Here is a 27,994-nt window from a genome sequence, read left to right as displayed (position 1 = left end):
ATTCAGTGCTATAGCAGTGCCTCCAGGTCATATTTGAAGAACAGTGGTCACTGCACTATAAGTGTACCTAGACTACTATATAGCCAAGGTTGTTAGCTTGGCACTCGCTCATCACTCTTCACTTCAATTATGTGCACACGTACACTCCTGCAATTTCCTGTCTTGAAGTTCAGTGTACAAAGATGCTGAAAGATAGGGAATGGTGCAAAAGGCCCAGTCAAGAATAGCTGATATAAAATAAATATTCCAGTTTTTCCAGTGAAAGCTGCCTTAGTTGTTGAACTCTACAAGTTGGCTTTATGTCAGAAGACAAAAGGTTGTTTTTAAATTGTAACTTCCAGACACTCAATAGCTTTCCGTTAGAAAGCCCCACACTAAACTATTTGACAGTGAAAAGTTTCCATGAAGGTAACGAATGAGCAAAGGCCAGAGAGTGGGTTTCAGGAGCAGAAATGCTTTCTGTGCTGCCAAGAGTCATTAGTAACAGTGTGAAAAGCTGGAAGATTTCCACAAGCAAGGGAGCATCAATTTTTGGGGGGGGTGGGAGAAAGAAGAGAGATTGAATATTAACATGTGATTAGAAAAAAAAATCCAGCTATTTAAACACTTTGAAGCTGTGGACAGTGGCAGTTTCCTCTTTGGCCTCTAGGACTGGTCATGTATCTACCACTTCACACCAACACTCCACAGATAACTAAGTCTTTTTGTCTGCTCTGCCAACCCTCAGAACTTCAAGTCCCTTCCTTAAGGCAAACTTGACAGTGAATTGTAGGGTGGGGAAAATGAGTGATATCTAATCTAAACAGTTTGTTAATAGCTCTGTTGTAACTGTGTGTATTTCTGGAAAGTGCAGAAGTGGCAATCAGAAAACATTTAAATTGGTTTGCAAAAATCACCTCAAGTCATAACAATGATTCACTTTGTTTAATTCCTGTACTGAAACAGGTGTTATAATTACTGCAAATTTGTTTACATCAACTTAATTCTTCTCAAAAGGAAACAAATTTATCTTTCAACAGAAGCTGAGGTTCTCCCCTGACACTGAAATGACCAGACATTCCTCAGTTGTTCATAAGGTAACAACGATGTTTCTGGAGTGAGAAAATGCCAATAGAGTTATTTGTAAACATTAAACCGACAACAGTAAGTACATTAAATCCCATATTTCCATCCTAAAATAACCACAAAACTTTGACAGGAAATACATAGAGTTTATTATGTGTGTACCCCATTTCATTATGTGGAGGAGGAAATCTGAGGCAACAGTTTGGTGCAGTACAGACAAGCAACATAATATACAGTAGCTGCACACAGCTTGATTTGTTTTGAATCACAACTAAATATTCTTACTATGACCATTAGTACAGAAATGTTCTGCAATTAGAAAAAATGAGAAGTATTTCTCTCATGCTGTACAATCTCACAAGGACTCTGGTAGAAAATAACTGATCATGTTTAAATTTTTCATGCCAACTTGTTCGGCTGTTGCCTCTGGAATGTTCAGCACAAAGGTTAAGTTCCAGACATAATTTAAGTGCTTTTCATGTGCAAACTGTTACTGGCTAAAGCTTTCAAAGTACATTTAATTACAGATATGAACACCCTGTAAAGATATGAGGATATGATAGAAGACCCATAGGCCATTAGAATTTTTTTTTTCTTTTAAAGAGAAATGCTATGTTCCACTGCAGTAGTTCTAGTCCCTGATGAGGTCCTTCCAAGTAGGACTGTTCACTTGTAGGAGATAGACCATTCTTTGACAGAAGCATCATGGGATGTTGTTACCAGGGTATGTTCATCCAGCCATGCCAAGCTGCTTACATGATGTAGTCTATGAGCGTCTGTACAGATGGAAGGAGATGAATTTTTTAAAAACTCACAATTTAATGTTAAGAATTGATAGGTTATCACAGTCATCTTAGGACAATGTTTTTATTTTGAAAAAAATTTGAATTAGAACATAAGAACGGCCATACCGGGTCAGACCAAAGGTCCCTCTAACCCAGTATCCTGTCTTCAGACAGTGGCCAATGTCAGGTGCCCCAGAGGGAATGAACAGAACAGGTAATCACCAAGTGATCCATCCCCTGTCGCCCATTCCCAGCTTCTGCCAAACAGAGGCTAGGGACACCATCCCTGTCCATCCTAGCTAATTGCGATTGATGGATCTATCCTCCATGAACTTATCTAGTTTTTTTTCCAACTGTAGTGCACAAAGTACTGTAAAATGCAGTTGCCTGCAAAGTGCACTTAGTGAGTGGCCGTCTTGATCCGTAACAGTTAGAAGGTTAAAATTACATTACAGAGGGTAGACTAGATGTCTCCACCCCTATCTAGGAGGAGGAGGAGAATTGCTAGTGTAGTTCTGACAGAGAAAGCACTGTCCATATTTCGAGAGAGACGAGTAATTCTCAAAACTAAACCTCTTTCTAGCAAAGAAGAGGTGCACAACGTACCTGGTATCTTGACTCTGGTCTCTGGGTCACTTAAGGTCCAAACATAAACCATCATGTCCATGCCCCCAGAGGCAAAATGCTCATTGTCTGGAGACCAGGCAAGGCAAACAATTTTTGCATGGTGTCCATAGAAGACGTTATGTTCCTATTGTGGAGTTATTGGGAAAATGGTGTTATTTTACAGACTTCAGGTAGCTATTCTTTTACCTGTGACATTGTCCCTCATTAACAGGCAACAAATTTTAATATGTTGCTAGAAAAAGTTAATATATCTGTATACCCCAGGTACACAGTAAAATTCTAAGCTAAGTGCCTTTTACATTTGAAAAGCATGGTTATTGCACAAGTCTGTCATGGGAGTCATTTAAAATGTCCATTTTATGCTATTTCTATAAACATCTGAAAGGAGCCAACAGAATTCAAACCAAAATGGATCAAAAATGGTAGGACTGGATGTTCAAGTTTTCAGCAAAAACAAATTGGAGATCCTAGAACTCTCAAAATGTCCTGCTCAGCCTCAGCTGTAGCACAGAAGGGGTTGATTGAAGCCTTTGAAAGCAGCTGTACAGTAGGTGTTTTGAGAAACAACCTATACTTGATGGTGACCACATCCTGAATGAAATCGTTCCCAAACACCCCCCACTGCCCAGAGCACCCCAAATCAAAGTGGCACCAGCCTCTGCCACAACAGATGCAAAACTTCTACAACTTTCTAGATCCACAGGTTCTCCACATGTGGCGTACCTCCATCCAGTCCACTAAGTGCCCCAACAACTGAGTGAGTGAAAAAGAGACACTACGCTCTCAAATGAGCTCAGACAGAAAAAATGATAGAAAGGGAAAAAAAAACATAACCATGGCAAGCATTTCTCACAAAAATGATCACTCCATATCGGACCTCGCAGCCCTTGTCCTCAAAGGGAACCTGCACAACACCTCCAAAAGATGAGCCTGGGAACTTAGGACTGATCCCTGGTGTCCAGCAGAGTTTAATACAGACACTGGATGTATGGCTCATTACAATTATCTGTAACCCACTAACCCTCTGTCCTACAACAACAGAGGTGTTAACTACCCATGGTCACCTTAGGTGGTCTCTTGAATGTGGGTTAAATACATAAGTGGAACAGATAAGGAATTAACTGTGACACAGGGTATGCCTACACTTAAGATGGTACAGCACCACAGCTACACCACTGTAGTGCTTCAGTGTAGCCACTACTTAGGCTGGTGGGAGGAGTTCTCCTGTCAGTATAGGTAATTCACCTCCCCAAGAGGCAGCAGCTAGGTCAAGGGAAGAATTCTTCAGTCAGCCTAGTGCTGGCCAGGGGTAGCTCATATTATGTCGCTCGGGGATGTGGGTTTTTCACACCCCTGAGTAACACAGTTAAGCTGACAATTTTCTAGTGTAGACCAGGTCTGTGCATCTTTCTCAGATGTGAAGAAGAGTTCTGTGTAAGCTTGAACGGTCGTCTTTCCACCAATATAAGCTGGTCTGATTATTTTTATTTATTTTTTTTTTTAAAGTAACCTTGACCCACTTCATCTTTTGAGAAGAGAAACCTTTTTAGTTCTGCTCAGAGGCAAGAGTGCAAGACAATAGCATGGAAGGAGAAGGAACAGCCCCCCCGTCCCCACCTCCTCGACATTCCATTTCAGTGCAATTTCAGTCCAGCTAATTTAAAGGCTTCATTCTCAGTCCTTGCTTTCTTTTTTTAAAGAGAGCATATGGATTATCCCCAATTCCTCTTCTACCCATTTCAGTGCATGGCCTTCACACAGAGTTAAGCACTGTGGCTAACAAGTTTTATTAGAAAGTGCATCTTACAGTTCTGCACAGATTGCAGTCTAATCAGACTACTTACTCCCTCAGGCCAACCCAGTTTCCAGAAGTTATGGAAATCTTTGCTGACATGCACACTGATGGATAGGGAAAGACTTGTTCAAGGTCACTGTGCATTGGTTGTGATTGAGGTTTCCATTACAGACACACTACAATGAAGGTCAAATAAGGAACTTGCGAGACCCTAGATAGTTTATGTTGAATAGCAGCAAGCCTACCACAGATCAGACTGCCCCTCCCCCTTGCAGGTCACACCCTGCCAAGTGATTTTTAAAAGGCACCTCTGATTGGAAAGAACTTGTTTTCTCTATTTTTCTTGTTCTCTAATTTGGATGAAGTTAGTATCTTTTTTCTAGTAACCAACCTATGCTGCTCTTTCCTTCCCCTGACCCAAGGTCATAATTTTGTTTGAGACTTCAAAACTGGCTGTTGTGAAAATCATCTCAACAGGAGATACTACAGAATTACACACAAGTAGGCATTAGTGGCATTTGACTTTTTACCCCCAGTACAGACTAAGTCACACCTGGCTGTGCCTTTACTTCTACACACAGTTTTAGGACTAATAAATACTTTTGTTGGAAATCATAAGTCAGATACAGCAATTCTTACCGCATAGCCATCAGCAACACTAAAGACAGTGACAACTTTGTTTGCATCACAAACTGCAAGAAAGGCACCATCGTGAGAATATGCCAGGTCAGTCACAGGACCTTTAGCTTGCAAGGTCTTCTCATCGATTTTCAGAGAGGTTCCTTGGATTGAATATAGATGGACATTCCCATCCTGCAAGTTAATAATGAAAATCAAAGCTTTACAACAAAAATCAGAAAGGTTATTAAGTTAGAGGATCATATGCAATTATAGGTATTTCTCCCTTTGAGAGATACAGTCAGTATTTTTAGGGTATATTGGCCACATGTCATCAAATTAAAAACATGCTACTGCTTTAAGACATGGGCGGAGAGTTTTGAGAAAAAGCTTACTTGATAACTAACTAGGGAGAATATGTTGGGGAATGTATACTAACCACAAAAGTGGGAGAATCTAATGGAAGGAGGCCAGAAGATAGCAGTTTAACAAAAAGCCCAACAGCACAACTTTAAATTAAAAGCAACAATATTCGTATACTGCCAACTTTGATATCCTGGTGCAGCAATAGCTGAGTGATGTTTAAAGAACAAGCATTACTAAAAACCCCACAACCATGGAATACTGTTCCAGTGTTCACCAGAGTGTATCCTTACCAGGCCTCCCACTGCAGCGGTACTACCTCCTGGGTGAATGGCCACCACTTCTGGTTCATAGCCAGGGTCATCAACTGCAAAACATTTCTTCTTATTCTTCATCAAGATGATCTATAAATGTAGAGCAATGTACCATAGAGACCATTAGGTTCAAAATGCTTGACAGGCTATAGCGTCTCGCCATACATCCTAGTGCACTCTGCTCGTCAGCCACAATAGGAGTTATTACTTCATTGGTTCAAAAGAGTATTGAGATTCATTCTAATCTATACAGATTAGAAGTGTATAAAACACCTATACCTTGCGACCAAGCTTTTTCCTCCTATGAGCATTTGACAGGGATGCAGGTACTGCTGCAGACCGCCTTCAATCTACTAACTGCAAGCAGTCAGGACATGCTCTTGCATAAAGTTAGCTGAAGTTCATTTAGTCACAACAAAAGAGGGGCATGAAGAACTCAAGCATTTCAAGCAATGCCTACTATCTTTTGTTGGGATGACTGAGTTACAAAGTACAGGCTGTTAATATCATGTGCAAAGGGTCATTTTCCTGTCCAGTTACAGTTTCCCATTAGAGGCAAACCATAACTAAAAACAAGTAGTTTGGATGACGCAGTTGAGATCATGAAAGTTCAACCAACATCCTTATTAGTCAAAAGCATTGCAAAGGAAAGTAAGTATGGGTGGCTGGTGAACCCTGGGCTTGGGGAAGCAAGTGGCCAGCTCACCCTTTTTGCTGGAGGCCCCGCCCCTCCTGCCAGAGCCCAGAGGCCCTCCCTCCCCCAACTTGCCGCCCCCCGGAGCACAGGCTGGCCCTCCATTAGTCCCAGCCGCAGGGGAAGAGCCCCCCACAACACAGCACCAGGAAGCAGGAAGAGGTCTGGGGGCTGAGTGTGCGTGGGGCCATGCAAGGCTGTTTGGGGAGGCTCAGCCTTCCGTGGCCTTTGATACCCATTAATGTAAGTGCGGTTTTAAACAGACACATTCCTGAAGAAACAAGGATCTTTGGTTCTGCTTCATTTGAATCATGCTGAGGAGCTTGAGTAATCCTCCAACTATCGTAGAGTGTGCTCCAACAATAGCCAAGAGATCCATATCTATGGTGCCAGGTGATAAGCAAGCTGTACACCAAAGATTGATATAACAGCATAAGTGGACTAGCCTGCCAAAAGTAACAAATGTTTAAGCAAGAGACTAAGAGGAGAACTAGTCCCTGCTTCTATATTTTTACTACTGACCAAGGTCCTAAAACTGTTATACTGACCATATCCAATATAGTTATCAGCGACTAATGATTTTGTGTTTCTTATATTAGCAATAATCTCCCTTCCAATTTTTTTTTTATTTTATTTAAAGATGTTAAGTATCTATTGGGATTTTGGTTTTACATCTGTATAATCACTGTATGAGCTAGAAGGTTAGATATGTATTTGCTCCTGCTCATTAACAGAAAAAGCTACCTTCCATATTTAAAGTGTTCACACACACCCACCAAAAGGAGGAAAACAAATTTAAGAAGAAACCAACACTGCTGTAATCAACACTGGATTCAAATTTCAGGTAGATTTTCATGTTGACTCAGCCTTTTTAGGCCACTAAATCCAGTGACCTCATTAGAGGCGTATGGCTACATACAATTCAGGCACTGGATTTAACAAACTTCGCTTTTCTACCAGTTTTAAAGTTTGGTGCAACCCCATAGCATGGATGCAGGTATACCTTGATACTGGTGTAATGCATCCACACTAGAGGTCTGCACCAATTTAAAATAGACAAGAAACTGATTTAAAAAAAATAATCAGTGCCAACACTGTATTTAGACAAGTCTTACACCAGCAGATTCTTAGATTTAGTTATGTTTGTACAGAATTTAAAAATAGTAAGGTGCTATGTAAGTGCTACCATGGGCTAACATTAACAGCTGATCCACATTGACAGCTGCCTCTACCAACATAGAATCCCCCACTGAAATAAGTTTTAGAAATTTCTTAGTGTACCAATGACATACTCAGAACATTAAATACTGTATAGGTTACACAAGGCATGTCTACACAACCAGACCCCTGCAGCTGGCCCATACCAGTTGACTTGGGCTCACAGGGCTTAGAGGTCCTTACAGCAGTGAAACAGCTCTGCAGCCCGAGCCCCACAAGCCCTAGTTGGCTGGCCCAGGCCAGCTGTGGGGGTCTAGTTGCTGTGTAGACAGACCCAGATATTATCCTGATACTTACTTGTCCAATGCATATAACTACTGTATATCCACCAGGACCAACAGCTAAACATTTTGGTTGGACATCCATTTTTACAACATCCTGGCCACTGAAAAGAAAAATACAAATTGCTTTTCCGTGTCTTTATTTTATTCATGTACAAGTCTCAATTCAATAGTCAGCCATTGAGAGATCCTTGAAAAGTTACGATGAAATAGGTCTGCAATATGCAGATTCACAATCACGATCTACAGCTGGATTCCAGTCTTAGAAGTTAGGGCTTATCTACATGGGGACACTTGAGAAAATTAACCTGTTTTAAAATTTTTAAAGTGTATTACTTTACCCACATTAAATTCTCATGGGGATACTCCGATTCAGAATTAAAAAGTGACCTTAATTCATCTTAATTTAACTTCAGAGAGATAGAGATAGACTGGGTAATCCTAAAAGGACTCATCTCCTGAGGAGGCAGGATTGGCGTAACCACAGGGGAAAGAATGGTTTCCAAAAAGAATCTTAGAGCTTGTTTTCCTCTGATACGTGGCTTTATATAGTACACTAAGAGCTGAAGCACGCTCTCTCTCTGATATATCTATATCCTATCTAGTGAAGACAAAACCCTACAAAAGTCATGCAATACAAGACAGATATATCTGGCTGCCTAAAAAATAAAAATAAAATCAGAAAATACTAAATTAGTCTTATGTAGGTAGAAGAAAAAATTTAAATGACTACTGTTTCACAGATAAAGCAAGCTGGGTATTGCAAGCATTTCTAGGATTTTCATGGTAACTTGAAAAGTTTTCTCAAGTTGTATGATTAAGCTAGTCAGCATTCCACACTGTACCAGTGAAATTCTCTTGATGCAACACAAAAAACACAACCCAATACATTCAAACATGACCAAATATGGTAGCCTCACTAACCTGTAGTCTCTCTTGGTTAGGCTAGTATAACGCACAGTGTCATCCATACTGCAACTGACCAGCTGATCCAATTCATCCACAGCCATTCTAGAAACCTGGTTTGTATGTCCTTTTCCAGAAAAGTCATCATTCTCCCCAGTTTCAGAATCCCAGTAATGTGCAAAGTAGAATTAAGAAAGTTTTTCTTAGGAGTGGGGGGGGGAAAAGGCTTGCAGAAAAACTAGGAGTTCCAACTCCCAATTCCAGATAATGAAAATGAACACTGACTCAAGTATTCCATAAAGGAACTAAATAAAATATTATTTGAATAACCGTTTTAGAACAGTAAAAAAGTATTGGCAAACAACAAATCATTTAGTGTTAGGTCTCAATGCCTAAGCAACACTTGCCAAGAGGGATACGGATAGGAAAAGTAAAATGAGTGGTTTTTACACAAGGGACTAGTCAATCTGACGTGTTATCACCATGAAGGCTTCTTCCTCAGCAAGCCTTCAAGTTTGCTTCATATATTTGCCAAAAGATAATGCAGTTACTGTGTGCATTATGTTCACAAGGAGCGTAAATGTATTATACATCACATGTTGTTTAAGGGAATATATAAAAAAATTGTATAAACTCACATTTGCCTGTTACAGAAAAAGCTAATGGCGTTCTGCTCTACAAAAAACAAAACCAAAAACTCTCGCAGGCTGACCCACTAACCACACCCTGACCCACACCCTAGATCGCATTCCATGTTTATTGCTCCACAGACCAGTGGGAACTGGGATTATTATATAATTAATAAATGTGCAAATTCTCTGGGGGTTGGGGACCTGATTATGCTTGAGACACTGGCTAGATAAGGAACAGTAAAGGTAAGACTGTCACCCACCCATGAGGATAAAAATTAAGGCCCTGATAAGGTGGTGAGAAACTTGCAGCTCTGAGAACAATGCAGAAAGCTATGCTTATTAGTATATAAGCCCAGAGGCAGAGCAACAAGGAGTTCATAATCCTTTCAGTTTAGGGATGACTGGATTACCTCTTCTGTTCATTCCCTCTGAAGCACCTGGCATTGGCCACTATTGAAGACAGGATACTGAGCTGGATGGACCTTTGGTCTGACTCAGTATGGCTGTTCTTATTAATGTTAATAGGGATTCAGGTAAGACTACTGTGGTATCAGGAAAGCAAGTTATTAAGAGAATGGTAAAGATTACAGGTAAGTGCCATGTATAGTACAAGTTAGCAGGAATTTGGTTCAGCAATACAATTTTATTCAGGAATGTCAGAGGAAGTTATCTTGTCTTCAGTAAAGTGATTTAAAAAGTTCCTAGAAAGTAGCATACCCATCTTAAAGAGAAGTGGGACTATAACACCACCATTTGATCACCAGAAAGGATATTAATGTGTCCATCGTGACTTCCAGAGTAAATATAGGATTTTCCACCATTTTTATGCACGGTCAGACACTGAACTGATTTACTATGACCCTGTGAGAGAATATAATTAGTGGGCAATTCATTTCTCAGTTATTCAAACTAAAAAGAAAAGCAATCTATTCACAAAGTGTAACCGGTAAGATTTAGAAAGTAACATCACATCTTGGTTTTGGTCTTTGTTCAATCTCAAAGTTCAAATGACTAGCTGTCTAGGTCTGTTTCAAGGAATCAATACATTAAAAAAAGTGTTACAGTACTGACATTTTCATACAAATTCTGAAGAATTAAATATTCTGTAATATGAATAGGTATACACTTATTTTTGGACAGAGATCTCTTTAGGACCCTTTCCACGCATATGTGTTATGTTCCATCATAAGCAAGTTCAGTGTTTACAAGATGGTCAAATATGGTCACCTACACGTACTGGTTGCCAGAACTACAGCAACAATAGTTAAAAAAAAAGAAATCTAGGACACAGGTTTCTAGTTCATGTAAAATGTAAGCTCCCATGGGATTGCTTTGTCACCCTGCCAAATAATTCCTAATATTAGAGCTTGATGACATAATGAACATGGAGATATGGTTCATAACAGTTAGCACTTGCAGGACAATGAAATAAGATGCCCATGGGTGGTATTCTAACTCAGGATCCTTTTAGTGTAATTTTAAGCATGTTTAAAAACTAGTGTGGAAGTAAGCTATTTTATTAGCATAATTAAGACCATTACTCACCTACACATTTGCACAAAGTATAACTACTATATTTGACTGTTATGACTCAGGTGTTAGTCAGTGATACGCTCAGCAATATCCAAGCTTGACGGTTCAAAGAGATTCTTTACAGCCACATTTTAATGGAACAGTTACTATTCCCAAACAGATTATTGCTAAAACCAAACTATGTGCAGCAGAAGGTGTCTGCTGCAGTGTGATCAAGGTCACCATACCTTTATGACACGTAGAGGCTTATCTGGGTTATTCTTATCCAAATAGTTAATGTAACCAGAGAGGGAGAGGCTCAGTAAGTGGTCCTTCTGCCACAAGCAACCCAACTGCTGATCCAGAACATCTGATCCCATGTTAAACGTACTGACAAGAGAGTTAGCACCAACATCCCAGATTTTAGCAGTTTTGTCTCCAGAAGCAGAAAGCAAGTGACTGCTATCAGGGCTCCAGCTAATCTGTAAAAACAAGTACCTGCCTTAGTATACCGAGTGCACTTTCCAGCAACAACAGTATAAGATATTTATTGTGCTGCAGTTATGAAACACAAAAAAAATACTTACAGCATAAATGCCTCCATCATGAGCCTTATTTCCACCCAGAGCACAAACTTTCTCTCCAGTCTTCCCATCATAGACAAAAATCTTTAAAAAAAATTAATCACATAATCATATTATACAAAGTGACAGACAATTAGAGGAAGGCTTGCACATATACAATCTCCAAAATGTATTATATATACAGCTAACTCTTTGCTGCAGGCATAAAAGTTAAGTCTTCAAGACAAATGCATACTTGTATATTAAATATTTAAGGTACCAGAGGATGTTCAGGCATTCTAAATAAAAGCAGCAAGCTGTTCCATGCAGGAATTCTGACATCTGAAATATTGGAAAGTATTATGCTTATGGCTCCTACTGTGATAGCCGCAGCTCCCTGCTAGTCATTGGAATCTGCCCATATGCAGGGAGCTATCCATGGCAACAGTGCTGTTGTAATTCTCAACCTCCTAAGCTGATAAAAATGTATAGAGGTAGGCTCTTACCTAGCCATTTATACCGCACCCACCTTCTCAGCCAGTGCAAGGAGTCTAGCAGTGGAAGCACCAGCACGGCTATGTGGTGGTACAAGATCAAGCCTTTCCATAGTGAATTTGAGAATTTGGGGATATTTTCCTTTGAGTCTGAAGAAAGCCTTGCCGCTAAAAGCTGTAGGCAGGGGTATCATCCCCCCAGCAGATAGGTAACCTGCATTGGGGAGGTGCAGCAGGAAGAGAGATAAACAGGTGCAGTCTGATAGGAGCAGCATCAGGTTTTTGTAGAACAGCTGCTGCTGCAGCAGTATCATGGGAGGAGGATGACAGTTCTTAAGTCTGTTTTCTCACAGTAAAGAGAATCAGTATGTAGGCTGTGGAACTGCTCCCCAAAACCCCATCCCCCTCAAAGAGTGTAACTCACAATTATTCCCCTCCCCCACACGTGGATATCAAGGTGGCAGCTCATTTTTACCTGGCCATCTGCACTAGATGTAGCAAATCTGTTCCCATCAGGAGAGAACCTCACACAGTTAACAAAACGGCTGTGGTCCTGCAGGAGACAGCAATTAGCACCCAGCCAAAAACAGAAGCGCTTTTTAAAGACATCTCATATAAGTTACTTGATCCCCATGAGACCCATTCATTTACAGTGAAATTTTCAAGCAAGAGACTCTCCGCCCTACTCAAGCCACAGACTGGCTGTGAGGAAGAGGCCGACAGTGGAAACTTCTGCACCGTCTAGCACAGGTAAGCATGGAGGGTGACAGAGATAGGTCAAGAGCAACCACAGGATCCATGGTTCTGCAGTTCAAATAGCTTTAATGCAGCATACAAATCCGATTAGAAGTAATCACCATGGCTTTGGTTAGGAGGGAAGAAGGCTGAACGACAGCCCCCATCCCATTCAGGATTGCTATTTTGTCTCCACCCCCCCACATCTGGTCACTTCATATGTATAAAGCCTTAGGAATCAGGCTTCTGCAGGTGAGCTGAATTCCACCCATAATAATCAGAAAAATGCATCAATTTTATGCCCAATGCTTATAATACTCACTGATTTGGATTTTGCTAAAGAAGCTGTTACTGAAAGCTGAACGGTCTGAGGCTGAGTTGCCCATACACAAATCTAGCCACTATTAGTGATCATTTAAACCTTCAGGAATTTGTTCTCCAAGAGGATTGTTCACACTACAAAAAATCTAACAACCCTGGCAGAGAGTCTCAGAGTCTGGGTCAGCAAGGCAGATGTTTCCACTCAGACTTGGAGACTCTTCCACCACCTTGACAGGTCTGAATCCAGGCTCCAGCCAGAGTGGGAATATCTACACTGCTGTTTTCAGCTCCGTAGCACAAGCCAGCGTTAGCTGACCTCGGTTCTCGGACTCACTGATGAATTTCCCTCCCCGCTTGCAGTAGACATACTGCAAGAGAGCCAAAAAATAAAAAGTAGCTACTGAAGTTCAAATGTATATTCAGCAGTGATGTCACTTAACTCATTGTGGCACTCTAAACCGTTCGTTTGCGAAGTCTGGAATGGAAAAAGGACTAAAAAGCACTTAAGGTTTAAAGTCAGCTTAAGCCACATGCAAACAATAGGTTTCCAATTGCCTTAAAATTAATCGCCAGGTTTAAACTTTTCAAGAAGACCTACTAGTATGGTAAGGACCTTCATCTGCAACAGCGCCAAGTGGCAAGGCCTACCCAGAAGAAGATAGGCCCCAAGTAATAAGGACAAGAGACTCCCTAAGGGATGACATAATATGAATGGTTTGGATATAGTCATTCCAGTATTTGGAAGTTTTCACATTGCACTAGTGCAACACAAACCAGAAATTAAAGCTGGACTTGTTATTTTCATTGTCCAGATAGAAAGTAATAGCAAAGGATGAACGTTAGATTTGTAATTTCAAGTTTAATAACCTGTAGTAATTTTTTGAGATCTAGGCTAACATTTTCAAAGCTGCCTCAAGGGATTTGGATGCCAAATTCCTGTTTAGAATTGAGAATCCAAATCCCTTAAAGAGATTTGGAGATTCCAAACCCCTCCCCCGCCACAGCTCCCCCCGCCCCCAAACTGAGCACTGCTGAAAGTATTGTTAAGAAACATGGTAGAATATTTTGAAATTGCACTAAATGAAGGAAACAAACTGCTCCTCAAGATGGGATACTGAAAATTTTGTTTCCAGTTACACTTCCTACAAACCCACAAAAGGGTAATGAAAGCCAGCACAGAAACAGATCTGAGATGACACTAAACTTAAAATTATACGGTTTTGAAGAATTAGTTTAGAGTTTCCTTTCTAACCCATCATTTATTTTGTTTTTCTGAGCTTGAGCGAGACCTTCAATTATCTTCAAACATGGGTTTTAAAAAGCTACTCAATGCTAAATAGATTTTAAAACCAAGATTTCGTTATGGCAATGAGCTGTATCACAAAAAACTAAGTGTACTGGAGAACTGTGAAGACTTTTTAGTATACATCCATACAACTTAACACAGAGACATAACCGAACTTATTTGCAGAAGGAGAAAAGTAAGTTGACTCACGCTTATTGTAAACTTGAATTTGAATGGCGGTCCCTCAAAGAAAGCACCACAATTGTCATCACTGCCAGTTACTATACGATAGGGCCTTGTTTGTTTTATATCCACGCTGTTGATCACCTTGTTGTGTCCAGAGATCTCTCCGACTGAAGAGCCAGTATCCCATAGGAACACTGCTCCAAATCTATTTAAAGACGACACAATACACATAGTCCATAAAATAAAAATTACATGAAGGCTAACTCCTTGAGCATCAGTAATCTGCATTGAGTGCATGCAGAGAATAGAAATTAGGTCATCTAGTTAATCTCATGCAAGTGCAGCATTGTTCCCTAAAGGATATTCAAGTCCTTTGTCTAGGAGACAGAGTCCAAAAACTCAGACGAGGATGACATCTGCCACATGTACCAAGCAGAGAAGCAAATATACAAAGCTTTTTAAATTAAAAATATCCCTTGGATCTCACTTTAAGGGATCAACTACTTAAAGCTTACTGAAAGGAGCAAGTTGATGTCCCAGGTGGATAATTGCTACAAAACAGATAATGGATAGTATGGAAGGCTGGAATATAAAGCAGCATCAAGTCCATCATATGTAGGGTCAAATTCACCATCCATTTTGGTCTATTTCACAGTCATAGGATTTTAAATATTGTAAATTTCATTATTTTAGCTATTTGTGAAATTTCAGACATAATGGTGTAATTGTAGGGGTACTGACCCAAAAAGAAGGGCGGGGGGAGAACGCAAAGTCACTGTAGGGGTGGTTGCAGCACTGCTACCCTTACCTCTGCGCTGCTGCGGGTGCTGGGCTCCCAGCCAGCAGCTGCCCAACTCTGAAGGCAACGCTACCGCCAGCAGCGGCACAGAAGACAGGAGGACATGGTATGGTACAGCCACCCTTACTTCTTCGCTGCTGCCTGCAGAGCCGGGCCCTCAGTCAGCAGCCACCGCACTCCAGCCGCCAGCTCTGAAGGCAACAGCACAGACAGTGGCATACTATGGTATTGCCACCCTTCCTTCTATGCTGCTACCAGCGAGGTGTTGGGTGCCCAGCCACTGCTCTCTGGCCGACCAGCTCTGAAGGTAGCGCAGAAGTAAGCATGGCAATACTGCACCCCCCCGGCATATAACCTTGCAACCCCCCTAAAACTCCCTTTTGGGTCAGGTCCCCCAATTTGAGAAATGTTGGTCTCCCCCATGAGATCTGTATAGTATAGGGTAAAAGCGCATAAGAGACCAGATTTCATGGTCTGTGATGCGTTTTTCATGGTGAATTTGGCAGGGCCCTAACCACGTGATTTAGGACAGAACAGTTGATTATTGCTTTAAAAGTCCTGTAGGTATCTACAAGATGTTAGTGAAGTAATTAGTACTTCACCTATGCTGAACAACACCTAGAGATCTCCAAAATAACTTCTTGTAATGTTTTATTTATTAATGTTAAGCGACACAGTTCAGTGAACCGCAGGAGAGAGGGACACGAACTACTGAGTGACGAGAAGACAAATCTTAGCATACCAAAGCATTGGCAGTTACTATTTCAGCGGCATTTAAAAAAACCACAAAAAGTTAAGTCTGTAACCACAATGCATTAACAAAACAAGTTTTATCAGAACACATGAAAAATCCTTTGTCAGCTTTTGTGTTTTTAAAACAGTAAAAAATACTCACTGCCAGAGTAATGTAGTTAAACAAGCTCTAGACCATCATTTCAGAAAGTTTCTAAAATGAAGCTAGATTTGCTAGAAATGCAATACGATTCGTTAGGAAACCTTAATAACTTTGCTCTATTATTTCCTAAGTTTTCCTAACTTCTGGGCATTTTAAAAGAAACAAAAATAGGAAAGCTGATATGCAAGTCACCATACACGTTTCTTCAGTACCAACCCTTGAGACATTAGCAAACAAACTAATGCAGGAGGTGTCTCCCCAAAGCACTAAGTTAGCAGTCAATATACAGTAGAATCTCAAAGATATGAACTCCAGAGTTACAGATTTACCAGTCAACCGGACACCAATCAGGCAGCAGCAGCGACAAAAACAAAAATACAGCAAATGCTGTACTGCCCTGGGGCATGGGGGGAGGAGGAGGAAAGGGGGAAAAAAAGAGATTTGGTGCTTCTGCCCTGCGGGAACACTGGGACTCAGAGGAGAAGAAAGAAAGAGGGAGGGGGGAGTACTGTAGTTTCAGCCACACTGCTCCATTCCCAGCTTCAGCCCCAGCGCTCCCCCCATAGCTAAACCCCTGATGTGTTCCCTGCTAAAACTAGGAGCAGAGCCATGGGGCACCCCCCACGGGACAGAGACCAGGGACAGAGCTGCAGGGCTGAAGCCCTGAGCCCCAGCGCTCCCTCTGGGTCTAATGCCCTGCTCTGATGCTCCCACAGGGCAGAAGTCCTGACCTCTCCACACCCATGCCTAGAACCCTGAACTCCCCATCCTGCAGTTGCAACCCCTCCCTCCCGCCCCCAGTGGCTGAAGTCCGTAACGTCTTTTTCAGAGTTACGAACAACCTCCATTCCCAAGGTGTCCATAACTGAGGTGCTACTGTACCAACCACTTGCACAGAACAGTAATTAGTCTTAAGATACAGTATGTGGCCTATGCCTGGAGGCCACTCTTGCTGGATTTGGTCCCCATCTTCACAGGTCTGCCAACCTTTTGTGCTAGCAAGTGTACACATGTACCCGATTGAAGCTATACAACAGGCACTTCTAGCCTGACAGACAAGAGGCAGTTGGTGGTGAATTATGTTCTTATTGCACTTAACTGCCCCCCAAATCTAGTTGTGCTCATGTGGAAGATGCAAATATAAGTGTGATTCTCTCTCCCCAACAACACATTTTGTAAAACATTAAAGTTTTTAAGATCCCTGCGGTTCTCCCTGCTTAACAACCCTCCTCCCCCAAAAAACAAAAAAACCACCACACCCTCCGAACAGAACAGGCAATCTTGAATTGATTGTATGCAGTGTCGTAACCATGTCGGTCCCAGAATTAGCGAGACATGGCGTGGAAGGCAGTATCTTTTATTGGACCATCTCACCCACCTGTCTCCCTAATCTTGAATTGCTACCATTTAAGGAAGAAAAAAAGAGGGTCGTATGCTCTAGAAAGGTCTATTTTAATGGCATTGTGCTTCCCCAGTGAATAAGCTACACACAGTTCAGCAGCTGTCAAATGCTATGTAAAGAATGTTGCTACTAAACAACGAATCTAGAAGTCTAAACAAGGAGTGCGACACACATTTCTCTTAGAGGAGCTGAGAGCTTTCGCCATCACTGATTTTGTTTTGTTAGGACACAATAGTTTAAAATAGATTGAGAATTACTCACTTCTCCCTGCCTTCCCCCACAGCGGCAAGCCTCTTGCTGTCTTCAGTCCAGGCAATATCTTTTATTTTTCCTGCAAATGGCTGATATTCATACTTCAGTAGGTGTTCCTTCTGGGTGGTATCCCAAATTCTAAGCTTTCCAGAGACATCTGCCATAACACAGTAGTACATAAGTATTACTGTTCCAGCAAGTATCAAATAGTCACATGTCTCAGCCATCTGTCACAGTAAAAATTTTCAGCCTTACTGATTGCTAGTGCTAAAAACCTACCATCATATGCCATTATACAGACTAAGATTCCTAAATAAAACTGAATCCAATAAGCATTAAAAATTGGAGCGATTTAAAATCATATATTCAAAGTTCAGCATGCAGAATTGATGATTACAGGAGTGTCTGAGGAAGGAACAAATCTGCTGTGTGTATGAGAGTCAGGCATTTGTGCAAATATGACTCTGTAAGTCTCCCAACCACAAACATAATAACCTGGCCTACTCGTGCATTTAAGTTCTGTATGCACATGTATAAAGTTTAAAAGCTGGATTGCTACCCAAAGGTCAAATAAGTGTATTCAACAATCGCTGGCGATCCCTCGAAGTTGAGGATGATGGACAATCCAGGAAAGACAATTTCAAGTTGTTGGAGAGTCTGCAGATGGCTGAGGTGGCCTATTCTAGAACCAGACTCTTCCATGTTGCAGACATTTCCAAGCAGATGGGCGAGCCTGGGCCCTGGCCTGCTCGGTCAATCCCGTTTTTCCATTATTCAACAACAGTGATGTCATGACAGGCAAGGAATACAAGTCTATCTTTTTTAGACCAGAGGTCTCATTTATGCCTAATATTCTGAGCATGCATTGTCGATTGCCTTGAATCAATTACCACCTCTTCAGAATACTAGAGAGGTGTGGAACATGCTTCAATTCAGAGGAAATATTGTGGTGTTGCTAGTCACAAGCTGGGACGCTCTGTATCTCAGGGGAACACCCTACAACCGCATGTTCATCTTTATAAAATGATTGTGTGGTATCCAATGTAAAGTTTGTCATGTTGGGTGTCTTCGGAAGGCTCATGATGCACTAAGCATGGTGGTTATAGTAACTGTTACAGTAATGTTATAGGTTATAATTTCATGTATATAATTATGAGGCTCAAAATGTATCTCCATGGCTTAAAGCAAGCATAGGCAAAAAAACTTTCCAAGAACAGAGAGGCAGTTAACACCTCATTAGGGCACGTATGGGACAAACCCAGCTCAGCCTCACAGGAACAAAGGACGTTGGCCTAGGCAGTAACAAAAGAACGTTAAGACTCTCGAGGGAGTCGCCCCTCTTCCTTTGGTCAATTTGGAACTGCAATGAGGTAATGCTCACCTGACTCTGAAGGGGGTTGTGGGGGATACGCAATGCCAAGAGGGAAGAAAGGCCATGATAAAAAGGAAAGTATCAGAAGGGTAGCCTTATTAGTCTGTATTCACAGAAACAGCAAGGAATCTGGTGGCACCTTAAAGACCATACATTTATTTGGGTATAAGCTTTCGTTGGTAAAAAATCCATTTCTTCAGATGCATGGAAGAAGTGGGTTTTTTACCCACGAAAGCTTATGCCCAAATAAATGTTTGGCCTCTAAAGGTGCCACACTCCTCATTTTTATTTTTTTGATAAAAGGGAGAGACATTTGCCATACTCTCTCTCTCCCGCCTACATCTACAGACACCACACACCAAATGACTGAAGCACTGATCAAAGTGGAGAGCCTGGCTGAAGAGCAACCAGCCAGCCTGTGGTGAGAAGTATCTAAGTTTGTACTAATAAGATCAGCTGAGAATGCGTTTTGTTTTTATTTCATTTGACCAAATCTGACTTGTTTTGATTTATAGTCACTCAAAAATCGATCTTTATAGTTAATAAATTTGTTTATTCTACTTGAAGCAGTACATTTGGTCTGAAGTGTCAGAGACTCTCCTTGGGATAACAAGCCTGATACATATCAATTTCTTTGTTAAACTGACAAACTCTCAGAAGCTTGCAATGTCCAGCGGACATAACTGGGCACTGCAAGACTAAGGTTCCTAGGGATGTGTCTGGGACCGGTGATATTGGCTAGTGTCATTAGGTTGCACAATCCAAGGAGCAGCTTACATGCCAGAGGTTGTGAGTGAACAGCCCAGGAGTGGGGTTCTCACAGCAGAGCAGGGTAAGGCTGGCTCCCAGAGTCAACGACTGGAGCGACCTAGCAGATCACCGGTCCAGATAACACCAGAGGGGAATATCACAAGTAGAACATTTTATAATTCAGACAGCGTTAGTCTTTTGTAATATAAAAACGCACAAAATAGATTTGTATTAGGCCTTTAAAAAAGGCAGTTTGAAAAAGTTTGCATGTTAATCTATTCCACCCAGCAGAATTCAGGCTTGTGTATTTAAAGTTCTGTATATTTATATGGTCCTCTTCAATATAGTATCTGGCCCCACACAACACCCTAGGTAGGGATTTGTTATCCCTATTTTACAGATAGGGAAAGAGGCACGAGGTGGATTAAGTGTTTTTTTGAAGAACACCTAGAAGTGTGTTATTGAACCTGGATTCAAACCCATTATTCCCAAGTCCAAGTCCTGTACCCTGCCCACTGAAGTATTCACTTGAAGACAACATCTACATTAGCATTTTGTTATTGCTCCTCGCCCCTCCCATCATTTCTCTACTGCTATACTAGCACTGGTGGGAACACTAGCATAAGAAGCGTGCAGGCCTCTGTGCCCCGGGTTATGTAATTCAGCTCAGCAATATCTAGGGAGAAAATGCAGGCATGGTTGTTTCTCATAGTGACATTTAAGACTTAATGCACAATTGCTTTGTGACAAAGTGACAAACTTAAGGGTTAAATGTATAATTTTGATCTGTGCTCAGTATAGTGGCAAGTTACTTACAGGGTATGCCCCAAAAAAAAGTTAAGGGAAGACTTTTGATACTCAGTGTTTGAGTATGTGGTAGGATGGATGATGGCTCAGATGCCCCTGCTAACAGACTCAGTTAATAATGATCTGTGCTTAGCAGCAGCTTCTCCAACCAGACCACAATTGAGGAAAAATGCAGCACTGATCTCAGTGAGGGGGGACCTCACACACTACTGTTCAGAGTCCCTCAGAGCGGAATTTTATATTTCTAATGCTCTGCCTATTAACAAGAATAAAGTAGATGGGCACTTGGGCAAAGTGAAGTATCAGCATAGAACAAACCCAAGAGTGCTGGGTTTGGGGCAGAGAGACACCACACACAATATTTTAAAAGGAATCAGTTTGACAAATACATGGACTGCATGCCAGGAAAACCCTGCCTTTGATACAGACTAGTTTATAAGGCTGCACCCTACTGATCTGTGCTCAAAAGATATGTGCAAAGCTTGGGATATGCATGGAGAGGTCGGGGGGGGGGGAAGGAATCACTGAAACTTCCCCCAAATTCAAGATTCTCCATTTTATCTTTCAAAATGGCAGAGAGGATTTAGGTGGTCCCACTCTGACATTATTGCAGGAGTTGTGCCCCCACTCAACATGGCTGTAAGAGCGCGCTCTCATAGAAGGTCCATAGTGACTCTTCTATTTACGGAGAGTATGTACAAAGAATATGCACACCCAATGTTCTGTGGAACCTGGCTTCATGGAACCTCCCTGACCACAGCTCAGCTTTAACGAAAAAGCTGATAGAACCTCTGTGAAGGACCTGGAGGTCTGAGACTAGATCCAAAGCCATGGAGTGGTTCTAAAATAAACTGGCCCATGAGATCTTGGCAGTGCTGTGTGGCTATTCAGGAACTTAGCTGAAACCAGGATTCCAGCCTGGAGCAGATGTCATCTTGCAGACTCCAGAAGTCAATTTGGCATGTGTTCACATTTGGAAGGTTTTATTCTCAACCAAACGGGTTGGGAACTTCTTTAAAAAATGAATATGAAGACAAGTTAGGTGCCTGAATTCAAGTTAAGAAGTTTCCTACTTGTCAATACAGCCACCATGAAAGTGTTATGTAATTTTCTTTTAAAAATCTTTTTAAAGTACTTATGGTTTATTAATATTTATTCTCCAACACGTACCATCTTTAAAGTTTCCTTTATTGATTTTTGTCCTTTCATCTGACAATCATCAATTCTCTAATGGAGCATGGCATTAATGTAGATTCGTGTACTTGTTTATACAATAGTATCAAAAATAAATTTTAGTTTCGGCCAGGAAGCCAGATGATGCAGCAAGGGCCTCGCTTAGTGTAAATTCTCAAAGTTTTCATAGAATCTTTACACAAAAAGTTTGAGAATCAGCATTCTTTCCCTGCTAAGTTGCTGCAGTGAAAGCTGCAGTTCAGTTTACAGTGCTGAGAGATCAGGCCAGCACCAAGGAAAATGAGGACCTTTTTGTGTGCAAGAGTGAGAGAAAGACACACACACCCACACAGAACCAGTGGCAGAATTTCATTTTAGAGACAGAGAATTTGACACCATATTTACAGCTTAGAGAACTTGTAAAGGGCAAAAACCAAAATTAAAAAGTCCACAGTTCACTCCTAATGCTGATGCACATACAAAGCATTCACTATAGCTAAAAGGACCATTTATAATAAGGTAATACACTTGTACACAGATATAAAATTAAGTTTAGAGTAGAGTATATTAAAATAAATTTTGGATTTAAACTAAGAAGTATCACTTCAAAAAGAAATACACTACACTGTCTCCTCCATGAGGAGACAAGTTTAACATTAATGGCATATGATTAGGAAAAAATTATTTTTGTTACAGCTTTGTTAAATATGATCAAGCTGTATAACTAAAGTCTGCGCCACTAAGTTTTACCTAAGCATTTTAGCAGTCCTGTCCCATAGCTCATACCAGAATGCGTTCTGATACTTTACCTCCAGAAGCTATGTAGAATCCACTGGGAGCATACTTGGCAACCACAACTTGATGGGCATGCTCAGTATAGATATCAGCAATTGCTGGATTCTACAGATGAAACAGAATTAAAAAGTTATAAGATGACATTGTGAGTTTCAGACAAAAGAGAATCAAAACTGTTTTAAAGCTGAGACATTGGAGATACTTAAATCCCATGTATAATAAAGAGGAAGGGAGAACAAAAGTAAAACATGCTGCTGATCAGTGGAAACTTACTGTTTAGTGTGACAAACAATACAGGGTGTAACATGGCTGCAGTTGTGATAAGTAATATCCCCACTGGCCAATCACACATTAGCGTAATTCCCAAAATACCTGTATACAATACTGGAGGTTGGCAACTCATTGACTGATAAAAACTAAGTTGCACTGGAACGCAGAGAGAAAGGGCTCCAGAACAGGAATCAAGATAAAAGCACTTAAATATAGAGAACTGCATAGAAAGATGAGTAAGTGAGAGAAGAACGTAATGTTCCACTTTGTAGAGTACTAAGCATGTATAAAAGTTACTTCAGTAAAACGTGCCTATAAAGCCTTAGAACAGAAACATTAGAGAGCCCTTTGCTTAGCAGGATATATGCACCTGTAGTGTCTGATGTATTAATACTGTAAGTCTTCACTGCTAGAACTAGAGACATTTTACAAGAGTTGCATCAGCAGGCACAGGAGATTACTTAGTAAATCAATGTGGATTGAAATGTCCGTCTTTTGGGTAAGCTAATTTATAAGCAGCTTTCCCCAAATGGATTTCAACAGAAGGGCTAATATAGAAAAAGTTTTTCCTATGATCAATAGGAAAATTGGGATGCAGAAACAGTCGCATCATTGACTGTCAAGACATTACAATTATAGCTTTTATGCTACTCTTTGGAGAGGTCTTCAAACTCCATAGCAGAAGAGACACTTAGGTCATTCAACACATGCTCAGATGCCTCAAAGTTTAACCACAAAACTGAGACAGTGAATGAATGTGTGTTGATGACTGAGGAGCTCTATCATCCAGACCATATCAAGGAGAGTGCCATCAAAAAACAAGAGATACTTGTCTATATTTGTTATTGCATATCATAACATATTTATTCCACAGAGTTATGACTGTTCACGTGCAGCATACCAGCTAAATAAATTGCAGAACAATAGTCCAAAAAAATTAATCAGTTCACCTTTCATCTCCAAAACGACTTGTGTTGTTTGGTCAAAAGGAAAAAAGTGTGGGTGAAATTGTTTTGATGCTGTAATTCATAAACAAACATTTGTTTGACTGCATCATAAAAATCACTAAGTAATATAGTATGATTCGATCATGTGCTCAGGAGAAACTGGACCGTTACAGAGTAGGTACTCTGTATTAGAAAGCTTGCAGGCTTTTTACCAGGAAAAGGTCTTGCTCTTGCCAGTAATATCAGTCTCTCAGAGATGTAATGTAGCTTACTCAAGCAAGGGTAAGCTTTTCTATTTCTGGTCTAGAATAGATTTATACTGGTTGAGTGCACTTCTAGCTCTGGCAAGTCAGAAATTATTGCACTATCAAGAGTCACCCAATTCCCTGCGACTCTCCATTTTGCTGGGTGATTGAATTCAAGTAAGCAAAACATGCCAGTCCTACAGGTCAAATAAGTTCCTATTCCTCTCTATTGTAGTTTCATCTCTGATAAGTTCAGGAGCCTCTCTGTATACTGCATTCTATTGCCAACATCATGAGTGGCTCCTGTTTTATAGCAGAGTTACAACAGCTCACTGAAGCTAAGTGGATAAAAACTGGACTTAAGGGGCACTGAATTTAAGACAGTTAAGCTTTGGGTTTTTTTTTTTTTTTTTTTAAAGCCTACTGCTGTTAAAGCTTGAGTGCCAAACAAACTAGCTTTTTTTCCAGTTTATTTTCTTTGTATATTTAATAGCACTATTTCCACCCAATTACAGTCAGTTCCCTCATTTGCATGCATCTTTCATCCAACAGGGAAGAGCAAAACATTTGTTTAGAATTAGAAGTTATGAAAGGACCAGAAAAATTAGGAATGGAATGAATCGAAATTCAGGGGCAGGTACAGTATCTAACACCATCATTAACTCTTTTAAAAAACAAAAACAACAAAAAAAACCAACAAAACAAAAAAAACAACAACACAACACACAAAAAAAACCACAAACAAAAAAAAAACCACAAAAAAACCCCCCACAAACAAAAAAAAACCACAAACAAAAACCACAAAAAAAAAAACCACAAAAACAAAAAAAACAAAGAGGACCAGCTAGCAGGAAAAGGAGGCAGGGACATGTTCAACAAGACAAAAAAACCCAGAATTCATTGAGCTAATGTGGCCCTTATACGGATACCAGAGCTGCTTAGAATAGCTTGGAACTCAAACTGCCTCAGACTTTGCAGGAAGAGGCACCCATATGGAAGTAAAATATTCATGAGATATCAGGTCTTCTAAGTATCACTGATCCCCCTTGCCTTAGTAGTGCTTTTCCAACACATCCAAGACGTCAATGTACTGAGTCACGTTTTGGACTTCTTTGTCATAGCTAAGAGACCATCCTCATCAGCTCCCAAGTACTTCACTCAGGACAATGGATTTGTAAGACACGAATGACCTGTCTTGTTTATTGGCTAGAATGAAGCAGTCCCAGGTGGAACTTGGAGAGTTATTCGATTGTACAGGAGTCACATGTAGTGTTCTCCAAGGGTCTGTCCCTTGTTTGTGCGGACATGGGGGTAGAGTTATTTGTTTAGGCTTCCCTATTTTTGATGGGGAGTGTTTCAGAGACTAAGTCAATACGTAGTACAGGCATAGTCCTTTACCAGGAAGAGGATTATTTCCATTTAATAATACTATAAAATTGAACCAAAGACCACGATGCATTCTTTTGTGACATTAAAACTGACTATTGGAACAAATTTTGTAACAGGCTGCAGTCAGCTGATAATTACCAGAAGACTCACCCCCTGCCTGCCCGTTTACTCTTACTTTTATAGCATACAGAAACATTTAGGTATTAGTTTTAATGTTATGACTAAATCAACTGGCTCAGATACATTTCTGTGCATCTGTCATGCTACATTATTTTACCTTCTTAGCTGAAACTTTTGGTATCAAGAAGACTGGGACATTTTTGCTGTTGTGGTCATTTAGCCAAGATGTGGGACCACAACTATGTTGAAACATTAAAACTAGAGCCCAAGGAAGTTTTTTTTTTTAAAAAGAAACTTAACATTTAAAAAAAATAGAACCAAATACTAATTTTCAATGTTATGGAAGGCACTTTCAGCACACTGGCAGCTAGATAAGAGATTTGGATATACCCAACAAGTGGGAGGGGGAGCAGAAATCCTGGAGAACCACTGTCAGAGACACACATATTGTCATGGAAAGCTGAAAATTTCAAGGATCTATAATTGTCCCACCTGTAATGGTTTTTCCCCCCAGAAACAAAGTTTACATTACATTAAAGCAGAAGGGGAAATGAAGGAGAATAGGGTGAGGATTCTCATTTTCCAGTAGTGAAAATACATTTACCATTTTAAAAGACTATATTGAATCTGGAGCCCCACAGAATAAAACAACAGCTCTACAAGTCACCTTTTGCACGCATTTCAATAGAATGCAATCTTTGCAGCCTGATTATTACCATTTAAATGGCACATTGTTCACTGCTGATCACCATGTAAGAAACAACCTACTGAACATACCTGTTTTATATATTTCATTCATATGTAGTGCAGTTCCCTAGGATTAAGACTAAGAGCTTTGAATGTGCAGATATTACATAAACTTTCAGTCCAATAACTCAGAGCTGTTTCGAGTTCTCAAATGCAACGGAGTAAGCTACACAGCACTGTATTCGATTTGTAAGATTGTGTTTTCTCCAAGAAGACAGCTTAGCTCAGCAAGTGGGGGTATTTATTAACTTAATAAATCTATTTTAATGGATCCCTAGGTCCCATAATATATATATTTGAATTACCATATTAACAGGCCCAAGAAGAACATGGAATACCAATCCCATCCTAAATTCTACAGAAAGGGATGAGGGGAGGAGACTACCCAGATTTTGCAGAGATTTTCTACAGATTTCTGTAGTCCCCTCCCTGCCCACAATTTTAGAACTGAGTCATACACCCTCCCTTCTTCATCACAGACATATCTGACCTCAATAGAAATCCCAAAGTATCAGAAACAAGCCAATATGGGAAAGCAGCTGGAAAAAACAAAACAAAAAAATTCAGAGGAAAGAACTACATCATGAAACAAACAAAAACTGTAGAATACATTACATCAATGTTTCTGATGACGACGCATTTTCCATTGGTATACAGAAAGTTGTTGCCCTTGGGATCCCCTCCAATAATTTTGGAGACACCTCTTTCAACCTGGGGGAGGCTGGCAAACACTTTTTCTACAAAAAGAAGAAAATACAGAGAGATGAGGATATGGGGCATCACCAGTCAACGTCTTTCAGAAGCAAGGCAACCCGCCCCAGGGTCTGCGGCTGAACAGCCACTTGTTGCTGCCCCCAGAGCCCGGGACGCTCCGCACCCGGCACAACCCGGGCGAGCCACCCTGGAGCGGCGCGGGGCGAACGTGGCGGGGGGGGGTCCCCCCGGCGAGCGAGCCTAGCGCGGACCCAGGCACCGCCCGGGGCAGCGGCAGCGGCAGCGCAGGCACGGCCGGAGCCCGAGCAGGCGGCTCCCGGCGCGCCGCTCCCCGAGCCAGCCGCCGGGGCGGGCAGCCACGCGAAGGCGGCTCCCTGCGGGGCACGGGAAGCAGCCGGGCGCCCCCCGCACTTACTGCTCTCGAACGGCATCTTGGCCCGTTTGTTCCCGCGGCCGGAGGCAGGCGACGCGCTCGGGTCCCAGGTGGCGGCGGCGGCCCAGCCTCTCTCTGCTCCCGCTCCGGCCCCAGCCCCAAGCTGCAGAGCAGGAAGCGCCCGCCGAGCTCGCCGCTACTCCCCTGCTTTGACCATATATAGTCAACTCCGCGCTCGCCGAGGAGCGGCGGCTGCTCCCCACCGCCGCGAGCCCGCGCCCCACGCCCCGCCCCGGAAATGCCGTAGGCTCGCGCCAGCCCCGCCCCAGGCTGAGCGCGCGCGCGCGCGACCGAGAAAGAGAGGGGGGGAGAGGCTTCGCCCGGTCTCTGCATCGGGCCTGGGAGCTGCCTCGGCTTCTGCGCATGCTCGCTCCCTCGCGGGCCGTCCTCTGGCGCGTGCGCGGAAGAGTGAGCGAAAGGGGAAGCTGAACGGCGGGGGCTGTTTGTGCTCAGCGAGCCCTGCCCCCACCGCCTTCTCCGAGCCAAAGAG

At 41.6% G+C, this 27,994-nt stretch overlaps 1 protein-coding gene across 1 annotated transcript; it reads right to left on the bottom strand.

Annotated features, from left to right (window-relative positions):
- Positions 1 to 909: 909 nt before the first annotated feature.
- Positions 910 to 27,706, bottom strand: WDR1 (WD repeat domain 1). Its single transcript, XM_077815848.1, has 15 exons — positions 27,487 to 27,706; positions 26,973 to 27,094; positions 22,654 to 22,744; positions 17,752 to 17,899; positions 14,419 to 14,599; positions 12,343 to 12,420; positions 11,398 to 11,478; positions 11,059 to 11,292; positions 10,067 to 10,159; positions 8,685 to 8,836; positions 7,777 to 7,864; positions 5,547 to 5,657; positions 4,912 to 5,085; positions 2,457 to 2,601; positions 910 to 1,841 (listed from the first exon to the last, which is right to left on the bottom strand). The coding sequence occupies exons 1-15, from the start codon at positions 27,500 to 27,502 to the stop codon at positions 1,732 to 1,734; spliced, it is 1,824 nt and encodes a 607-aa protein (XP_077671974.1). The 5' UTR covers positions 27,503 to 27,706; the 3' UTR covers positions 910 to 1,731.
- Positions 27,707 to 27,994: the final 288 nt, after the last annotated feature.

This window comes from Eretmochelys imbricata, chromosome 4 (assembly GCF_965152235.1).
Source record: "Eretmochelys imbricata isolate rEreImb1 chromosome 4, rEreImb1.hap1, whole genome shotgun sequence".
In the NCBI taxonomy this organism is placed as follows: domain Eukaryota; kingdom Metazoa; phylum Chordata; order Testudines; family Cheloniidae; genus Eretmochelys; species Eretmochelys imbricata.
Note: the sequence above shows the minus strand (reverse complement) of the source record. Positions and strands in the feature narration are given on the sequence as shown.